This window comes from Ranitomeya imitator, chromosome 7 (genome assembly GCF_032444005.1).
Source record: "Ranitomeya imitator isolate aRanImi1 chromosome 7, aRanImi1.pri, whole genome shotgun sequence".
Lineage (NCBI taxonomy): Eukaryota > Metazoa > Chordata > Amphibia > Anura > Dendrobatidae > Ranitomeya > Ranitomeya imitator.
The window spans coordinates 217,237,844-217,247,961 of NC_091288.1; the positions used below are offsets into that span (position 1 = coordinate 217,237,844).

At 54.6% G+C, this 10,118-nt stretch overlaps 1 protein-coding gene across 1 annotated transcript; it reads right to left on the reverse strand.

Moving 5' to 3' along the window:
• Nucleotides 1-1,157: 1,157 nt before the first annotated feature.
• On the reverse strand, nucleotides 1,158-7,037 carry PRODH2 (proline dehydrogenase 2). Its single transcript, XM_069735517.1, has 10 exons — nucleotides 6,597-7,037; nucleotides 6,134-6,327; nucleotides 3,769-3,889; nucleotides 3,590-3,673; nucleotides 3,444-3,524; nucleotides 3,185-3,331; nucleotides 2,857-3,023; nucleotides 2,624-2,734; nucleotides 1,590-1,678; nucleotides 1,158-1,496 (listed from the first exon to the last, which is right to left on the reverse strand). Exons 1-10 carry the CDS (start codon nucleotides 6,807-6,809, stop codon nucleotides 1,327-1,329), a joined length of 1,377 nt encoding a protein of 458 aa, XP_069591618.1. The 5' UTR covers nucleotides 6,810-7,037; the 3' UTR covers nucleotides 1,158-1,326.
• Between the last annotated feature and the right edge of the window lie 3,081 nt (nucleotides 7,038-10,118).

Genomic DNA, 10,118 nt, shown 5'->3' on the forward strand with positions numbered 1-10,118 from the left:
TAGGGATAGTATAGGACCATAGGGGGATTAGAATAGAGGGGGCACATTAGAGATAGAGAATAGGATAGATAAGAGTATTAGTTTAGGAACAGGCAACAAGCAGAGCAGCACAGAGCAGGGAGATATAGGATAGGCACTTCCTGGTTCTGTCAGACACCCTGGCAGTCTGACCAAGAGGCCGAATGCAAACAGTGAGACAGTTAGGGTATGTGTCCACGTTCAGGATTGCATCAGGATTTGGTCAGGATTTTATGTCAGTATTTGTAAGCCAAAACCAGGAGTGGCTGATAAAAAACAGAAGTGGTGCATATGTTTCTATTATACTTTTCCTCTAATTGTTCCACTCCTGGTTTTGGCTTACAAATACTGACATAAAACCCTGACCAAATCCTGATGCAATCCTGAACGTGGACACATACCCTTACAGGCTGTGGGGGATAAGTCTGCAGATGGCAGTAAGGGGCCCCCGGCTGAAGAATAGTGCAGTCAGGCACCAGCTCAACAGGATCATCTCCAAGAAGGATCTGGACCGGGGAGGGAGCAGCTGAGATGGCGTTCCTGGCACCTTTCCCTATTGGAATCGGACAAGGAGCTGACAGAGAGCTGGTGATGCTGAAGCTACAGATGGGACACGAACTGTCCAAAGAGGCTGCCCAGATGTCAGAGGAAAGGAAAGCGCAGACAGGACAGAGTCTGGCTAGAGGTACGGCCATGAATGCGGAGAGAAATGACAGAGATACTAGAGTCTGCCCATATGGCAGAGGAAGGGAAAGTGCAGGAAACGTTGTCCTGTGTGAACTGTGTTGCTGATGTGAAGAATGCAGATAAGATGTCTCTGTGTGTGAACTGTGCCGTCTGTGAGATGAATACGCTGCTGTCTAGTAAAGTTAAGCTGTTGGAAAAACCTCAAGTGATTTGCGGAGCTCATGAATGCGGAGCCGACATGGCAGCAGCTGAGGGGAATCTGACAGAGCCTGTGAGTGTGCTGTGGGGCTGCACATGCAGCACAAGGAACTTTATGTATCTTTTCATGTACAAGGTACCACCCCGTGCCACCTTGTTACACATGTCACCCCCTGCTGGTGCAGTGTCTTGCTCTGCAGTTTAGGGGCATCCGTCTATAACACTCCCAAATCATTATTTTCACCAAACTTTGCGACAGATTTTATAAAATGCCTTCTTATTATAGCTCCTGAGACAGCGAAGATAAGTGCCCCCTCCATGCAGTAACACAGTTTATATGAGGTTGTCAGCTCCGCTCTCCACCATAGAACAGAGTCCAGTCAGAGTCCTGGGATTTCTCCTCCATCTTTGGCGCAGGCAGTCTCAGCTTCGGCGCAGGAGGCGATGTCTCAGCTCCCGGCGCAGGAGGTCTCTCTCCTTCCGGATTCCCTGGAGGACGCTCTGGTTCTCCTGCGCTCGTCTCACCAGATACGGAAGCACCGAGTCCACCGAACCGTAAGGGATGGACTTATAGACCAGATACCCAGCCTGACCTGAGGACGAGAGCGGCACATCAGCCCCCCGAGACGTACCACCAGATATACCGCGAGCATCTGCTCCGAGGAAAGACACCCGCACCAACCTACCGAGCGTGAGAGACACGTGGTCACACATCCCGAGGAGCTGCCCGAAGCACACGGCACCGCTGCTCCCACCGATCCCGAGCTCCGCCATCCTGGGAGAGCAGAAAACCTGTATCCAATAGTATCCTGTGTGATACCGTCTGCTGAGCTGTGTATCTAATCCTCTCCTGTGTGATACTGTCTGCTGAGCCGTGTATCTAATCCTATCCTGTGTGATACTGTCTGCTGAGCCGTGTATCTAATCCTATCCTGTGTGATACTGTCTGCTGAGCCGTGTATCTAATCCTCTCCTGTGTGATACTGACTGCTGAGCCGTGTATCTAATCCTATCCTGTGTGATACTGACTGCTGAACCGTGTATCTAATCCTATCCTGTGTGATACTGTCTGCTGAGCCGTGTATCTAATCCTCTCCTTTGTGATACTGACTGCTGAGCCGTGTATATAATCCTCTCCTTTGTGATACTGACTGCTGAGCCGTGTATCTAATCCTATCCTGTGTGATACTGTCTGCTGAGCCGTGTATCTAATCCTCTCCTGTGTGATACTGTCTGCTGAGCCGTGTATCTAATCCCATCCTGTGTGATACTGTCTGCTGAGCCGTGTATCTAATCCTCTCCTGTGTGATACTGACTGCTGAGCTGTGTATCTAATCCTCTCCTGTGTGATACTGTCTGCTGAGCCGTGTATCTAATCCTATCCTGTGTGATACTGTCTGCTGAGCCGTGTATCTAATCCTCTCCTGTGTGATACTGACTGCTGAGCCGTGTATCTAATCCTCTCCTGTGTGATACTGTCTGCTGAGCCGTGTATCTAATCCTCTCCTGTGTGATACTGACTGCTGAGCCGTGTATCTAATCCTCTCCTGTGTGATACTGACTGCTGAGCTGTGTATCTAATCCTCTCCTGTGTGATACTGTCTGCTGAGCTGTGTATCTAATCCTATCCTGTGTGATACTGTCTGCTGAGCCGTGTATCTAATCCCATCCTGTGTGATACTGACTGCTGAGCCGTGTATCTCAGCCCTGTGGTACCCACCTCTGCGCAGCGTGCAGCACGGACTCCTCGTTGTGGCTGGCGATGATCAGGTTGTGTTTCGCTCCGTCCCGTGCGATCCGCTCCAGCAGGTGATCCAGTGATCGCTGGTAACTGGGGGTCAGAGGTCGGGTTTTTATTCCGCAGTGATACAATGTATCATTCCGCAGCCCTGATCTCACTGACACACTGTGCCGGCCCCTCAGCGGTGCCCGGTCTCGCCCCGTTTTCCTCACCTTCTGTTGGTGGCCGCCCAGTCGGGCTGGACGGGGTCGCTGTAACCCTTCTCTTTCGCCATTTTCCGCTCCTTGTCCATATACGCCCCGCGGACCAACTTCACCCCAAAACTCCGGCCCAGACTGTCGGCCGTGCGCAGGTCCTGGGTCAGGTTCTTGTAGGAATCCTCCATGATGGAAAAACAAAGCAGAAAGGTGAGTAGCGGCCCGTCCAAGAGGGCGTCACCCACATAACTTCACCCCTCGCACGACCACTTAAAGGTACGCGGCCCCTTCTCCAAGATGGCGGAGACCACCGACTGCCGTGTCTCCATGGCGACCGTCTCACCTTTAAGTAGCACTGATAGGTGTTCCAGATCCAGGGCTCGTCCGTGTTGCACTGGGCCATCATCGCCATGGTAACCAGGCTGAGCGCGGGGTTCACGTACGTGTATTCAGCATCCACCAGGACACGGACGCGCTTCGCCTTGGCGTGCTGCGGGGAGATCAGAGGCAGTGTACTGTACAGCAGGCTGGGCCGCGGGTAGTCACCCAGACAGGAGCCAGGTGGTTGCTAGGCAACACCGCCCATTCGCCGTCGTCCTCACCTTCCCGACGCGGCTGAGCCTCCGCACCGCGGTCTGGAGATGCCGATTCTGCTCCTCGGACAGGAAGGGAAGAACCGGATCCTGCGAGAACAAGTGTCAGAACATTGTGCCAATATGGCCGAAAAACGGAACCGGCCCCCCCGTACCTGGCCCTCCATGATGGAGACGATCCGCTGAGGACTGAGCGCCGCCCGCCGATCCGGATCTGACAGACACACGGACAGAACCTTCTGATGACGGGAGGGAAGAAGAGGAGACGTCATGACTGGGTCTGATGGTTGTCGCTTCCCCTCCCCCGCTCACCCCGGCTTTATATCGCACTCACGCACAGGTCGGCGCTCATCAGGGCCGTGATTTTCAGCTGCATCATGGGACGGTCCCCTCCAGCCGAGGAGAGGTCCACACACTTCAGCATGATCTCCTCGTTCTGCTGGTACCAGCGCTCCCTGCGAAATGATGCGGGAAATACGGAGCAAAGCGTTTCTAGAAGATTGTGTGCAGTACCGAGCATGGCCTGCAGGTGGCACTGCTCCTACTCAATAGTAACAGAAGTGACATCTGCTGGCAGGAACTGGTACTGCAGCGCAAACTATCTAAAAAAACATCTTTTTGTTTTGTTTTCGTTCTCATCTGTAGAGATGTAAATTCTGGCTCCAATGTAAAATCTAGAACAAGACCCCTGATCACCATTCAAACACTCTTAAAGCCAATGTGTCATCAGATTAAGCACTATTGGTCATTATTTTATGGTCTTTAAGAGAGGGTGTGGCTCACAGGATCCTTTCGGGTGTGTCCATGGGCTGATTTGCATAATTGTGCTCTGAGCCACGCCCCCATGGAAAACACCATAAAGAGTAACACCAAATAAAATGGCCCTTATCTCTGGAACCAAATTGCAAATTAAAAGAAAAGAAAAAATGGAAAAAAATCAAGGGAACGGCATAAATAAGAGAAAAAAACTGGGAAACTTTATTACCTTTTTTTTTCTATCACAATCTGCATAAAAAAAAAGAAGAAAATGTTGCATTTTTCACATTGACCCCTCATTCTTTTTTTAGTCTCTTCCTTCCTTTTGCTCCAGGAAATTCACATGTACATTAGAAGCAATGAACAGACTCTGCACACGCGCATTAGATGCTTCGATATGTAAGATAGCGTTAAAGGTCATGGTGAAGGGAGGAGGAGGTGAGCTGTGACATCACCAAGTGTGAATGCTGTGCTATCTGCTGTATATAGAGGTGTCATCAGTGTAATCCTGCCTCTGCTGATAATGAAGCTGCAGTAAAATCATCCTGAATTACAAGAAGGAGGAGTATAACAGAGTTCCCAGTGTCAAAAGTGCAAGATTGCTAATGTATCAATAATCTGATTTAAATAGGAGGTAATTCTGGACCCTGCGGCCCTGGCTCTGCACCCCTATAGCTCCGTCCCTGGCTCTGCACCCCTATAGCTCCGTCCCTGGCTCTGCACCCCTATAGCTCCGTCCCTGGCTCTGCACCCCTATAGCTCCGTCCCTGGCTCTGCACCCCTATAGCTCCGTCCCTGGCTCTGCACCCCTACAGCTCCGTCCCCGGCTCTGCACCCCTATAGCTCCGTCCCCGGCTCTGCACCCCTATAGCTCCGTCCCCGGCTCTACACCCCTATAGCTCCGTCCCCGGCTCTGCACCCCTATAGCTCCGTCCCCGGCTCTGCACCCCTATAGCTCCGTCCCCGGCTCTGCACCCCTATAGCTCCGTCCCCGGCTCTGCACCCCTATAGCTCCGTCCCCGGCTCTGCAGCCCTATAGCTCCGTCCCTGGCTCTGCACCCCTACAGCTCCGTTCCTGGCTCTGCACCCCTACAGCTCCGTCCCTGGCTCTGCACCCCTACAGCTCCATCCGCGGCTCTGCACCCCTATAGATCCGTCCCTGGCTCTGCACCCCTATAGCTCCGTCCCCGGCTCTGCAGCCCTATAGCTCCGTCCCTGGCTCTGCACCCCTACAGCTCCATCCGCGGCTCTGCACCCCTATAGATCCGTCCCTGGCTCTGCACCCCTATAGATCCGTCCCTGGCTCTGCACCCCTATAGCTCTGTCTCTGTCTCTGCACCCCTACAGCTCCGTCCCTGGCTCTGCACCCCTATAGCTCCGTCCCTGGCTCTGCACCCCTATAGCTCCGTCCCTGGCTCTGTACCCCTATAGATCCGTCCCTGGCTCTGCACCCCTACAGCTCCATCCGCGGCTCTGCACCCCTATAGCTCCGTCCCTGGCTCTGCACCCCTGTAGCTCCGTCCCTGGCTCTGCACCCCTATAGCTGTGTCTGGAGCGCAGACATTACACAGAATATCTTGGCTGCAGTACCACTTTTGCACTGCAGGTGGCAGTTTCCATTGTTAATAACACTGGTGACATCTGCTGGCAGTTGCTGGTAATGCAACCTAGAATATATAATTTTCAATGTAATATTTTCCATAATGAAGTGTAGACATTGGGGTAAAGTGAGGCTTGATGCAAAATAAATAACGGGCCCCACCATTTATATTATTGGGGTCTATAATCCAGCAAACATAAGCAACTGCTTCCACTGGCAGGAGGGTAGTGGAGTCATTCATACTGTTTCCACTCGCACATTAGGAAGGCATGACAAAAATGCCACGTGAAATATGTTGCAGTGCCCCCTACTGGTCAGGGTATTATCATGGCTCCCAGCTCACCCGCTTTTGCTTTCGCCCAAGTCCTCTTCGATGGGCACCGCCAACATGGGGCGAATGCCGAGCCGCGCCAGCCGCTCCGTACAGGCCTGAATCTCAGGGAGGGTCTCTCCGGCAACAAACTGGCCGTACACCGAGCCCCTCATGCCCCATTCAAAGAGTCTGCGGCCCAGGAGCCTGCGGGACACCGAGAGAAGCTGCCGGAGAGAAGGAAGAATAATGGAATCTAGAAATAGCCTGGTCTGATACATTGTAACAAATCTCAGCAGCGAGCGCAGGACGCGCTGCGGACGGTTGTTACATTGTACGTCTGGGGAGAATCTGCTACAACTGTAACAGACCCTCAGCTGTGCGCACAGGCCGGGATCATTCTGCCCAGTCAGGACAATCTCTCACAGAGGATCGTTTAGCCTGAATACATTGTAGCGAACCCTCAGCTGTCAGCAGTAACGTTTTCGTCGCTTACCTTGTCGGAGTTCCTCACCAGGGTGGGCACCGAGCAGAGCCGGAATATGAGCAGCCCCCGCGCCACCTCCCAGCCGCTCTTCAGCCTGAAGGCCTTTCCATCCGAAAAACTGAGCTCCGGTCCCGGCCCGTGAGCGAATGCCCTCCAGGACCAAGTCCAGACCGGGGGCAAGAGCCGCGACCCAGAACGCAGGCGGCGGCCGAAGCGCCACATGATGAGTGCACCTGGCGGACTGCAGCGAGCGCGGGGGGCAGTCAGCGACCAATGACCGTGGGACGGCGGCAGCTGTGTACATAGGTGATGTCCCCACCGCAGGGGATGACGGGGTTAATACACAGCCTGTATGTATATAGGGACGGGACACTTATTAACCCATTGCTGAACGTATCACCAGCAGCCGACCCGCGCAGGGGGCAATGTAATAAAGGTCAGCCATGGCCTGGGATGACACCGCCGAGCAATGCCCACATCCACCACCAGGGGGCAATGTAATAAAGGTCAGCCATGGCCTAGGATGACACCGCGGGGCAATGCCCACATCCACCACCAGGGGGCAATGTAATAAAGGCCAACCATGGCCTAGGATGACACCGCGGGGCAATGCCCACATCCACCACCAGGGGGCAATGTAATAAAGGTCAGCCATGGCCTAGGATGACACCGCGGGGCAGTGCCCACATCCACCACCAGGGGGCAATGTAATAAAGGTCAGCCATGGCCTAGGATGACACCGCGGGGCAATGCCCACATCCACCACCAGGGGGCAATGTAATAAAGGTCAACCATGGCCTAGGATGACACCGCGGGGCAATGCCCACATCCACCACCAGGGGGCAATGTAATAAAGGTCAGCCATGGCCTAGGATGACACCGCGGGGCAGTGCCCACATCCACCACCAGGGGGCAATGTAATAAAGGTCAGCCATGGCCTGGGATGACACCGCGGAGCAATGCCCACATCCACCACCAGGGGGCAATGTAATAAAGGTCAGCCATGGCCTAGGATGACACCGCGGGGCAGTGCCCACATCCACCACCAGGGGGCAATGTAATAAGGGTCAGCCATGGCCTAGGATGACACCGCGGGGCAGTGCCCACATCCACCACCAGGGGGCAATGTAATAAAGGTCAGCCATGGCCTAGGATGACACCGCGGGGCAGTGCCCACATCCACCACCAGGGGGCAATGTAATAAAGGTCAGCCATGGCCTGGGATGACACCGCGGAGCAGTGCCCACATCCACCACCAGGGCGCAATGTAATAAAGGTCAGCCATGGCCTGGGATGACACCGCGGAGCAGTGCCCACATCCACCACCAGGGGGCAATGTAATAAAGGTCACCCATGGCCTAGGATGACACCGCGGAGCAATGCCCACATCCACCACCAGGGCGCAATGTAATAAAGGTCAGCCATGGCCTGGGATGACACCGCGGAGCAATGCCCACATCCACCACCAGGGGGCAATGTAATAAAGGTCACCCATGGCCTGGGATGACACCGCGGGGCAATGCCCACATCCACCACCAGGGGGCAATGTAATAAAGGTCAGCCATGGCCTGGGATGACACCGCGGAGCAATGTCCACATCCACCACCAGGGGGCAATGTAATAAAAGTCACCCATGGCCTGGGATGACACCGCGGGGCAATGCCCACATCCACCACCAGGGGGCAATGTAATAAAGGTCACCCATGGCCTGGGAGGACACCGCGGAGCAATGTTCACATTCACCACCAGGGGGCAATGTAATAAAGGTCACACGGCCAGGGATGACACCGCGGGGCAATGCCCACATCCACCACCAGGGGGCAATGTAATAAAGGTCACATACGGCCTGGGATGACACCGCGGGGCAATGCCCACATCCACCACCAAGGGGCAATGTAATAAAGGTCACTCATGGCCTGGGATGACACCGCGGAGTAGTGCCCACATCCACCACCAGGGGGCAATGTAATAATGGTCAGCCATGGCCTGGGATGACACCGCGGAGCAATGCCCACATCCACCACCAGGGGGCAATGTAATAAAGGTCACCCATGGCCTGGGATGACACCGCGGGGCAATGCCCACATCCACCACCAGGGGGCAATGTAATAAAGGTCAGCCATGGCCTGGGATGACACCGCGGAGCAATGTCCACATCCACCACCAGGGGGCAATGTAATAAAAGTCACCCATGGCCTGGGATGACACCGCGGGGCAATGCCCACATCCACCACCAGGGGGCAATGTAATAAAGGTCACCCATGGCCTGGGAGGACACCGCGGAGCAATGTTCACATTCACCACCAGGGGGCAATGTAATAAAGGTCACACGGCCAGGGATGACACCGCGGGGCAATGCCCACATCCACCACCAGGGGGCAATGTAATAAAGGTCACATACGGCCTGGGATGACACCGCGGGGCAATGCCCACATCCACCACCAAGGGGCAATGTAATAAAGGTCACTCATGGCCTGGGATGACACCGCGGAGTAGTGCCCACATCCACCACCAGGGGGCAATGTAATAATGGTCAGCCATGGCCTGGGATGACACCGCGGAGCAATGCCCACATCCACCACCAGGGCGCAATGTAATAAAGGTCAGCCATGGCCTGGGATGACACCGCGGAGCAATGCCCACATCCACCACCAGGGGGCAATGTAATAAAGGTCACCCATGGCCTAGGATGACACCGCGGAGCAATGCCCACATCCACCACCAGGGCGCAATGTAATAAAGGTCAGCCATGGCCTGGGATGACACCGCGGAGCAATGCCCACATCCACCACCAGGGGGCAATGTAATAAAGGTCACACGGCCAGGGATGACACCGCGGGGCAATGCCCACATCCACCACCAGGGGGCAATGTAATAAAGGTCACATACGGCCTGGGATGACACCGCGGGGCAATGCCCACATCCACCACCAAGGGGCAATGTAATAAAGGTCACTCATGGCCTGGGATGACACCGCGGAGTAGTGCCCACATCCACCACCAGGGGGCAATGTAATAAAGGTCAGCCATGGCCTGGGATGACACCGCGGGGCAATGCCCACATCCACCACCAGGGGGCAATGTAATAAAGGTCACCCATGGCCTGGGATGACACCGCGGAGCAGTGCCCACATCCACCACCAGGGGGCAGCAAAGGGGGAAATCTTCTCTACAGACCACTATGCACAATATCGGGGGCTCGGCCCCCATTATCCAGGTGGAGCACAATGGTTCTCAGCAGGGACGGCGGTCTAAGGAACATTCCGGGTGAAGAGGATGCACTGGAGGGGCACGACGCAGGAACTGTAAAGAATCAGGCTCCGTCCCTGCAATTACTGAGCTCCACCACCAGAGGGAACCGCTGCACCCCAACCTCCTCCTCTTAAAGAGCCCTTGTCCCAATTTTTTTTTTTTTTTTTTTTTTAAGCCTTGATTGATCTGTGGGAACGGTCGCATCTGTCCAGAGTCCAAACCCGAGGATTTATGTCACGGAGCAGCAGCTGAAACAATTCTCACACGGTAAAGTTACAGT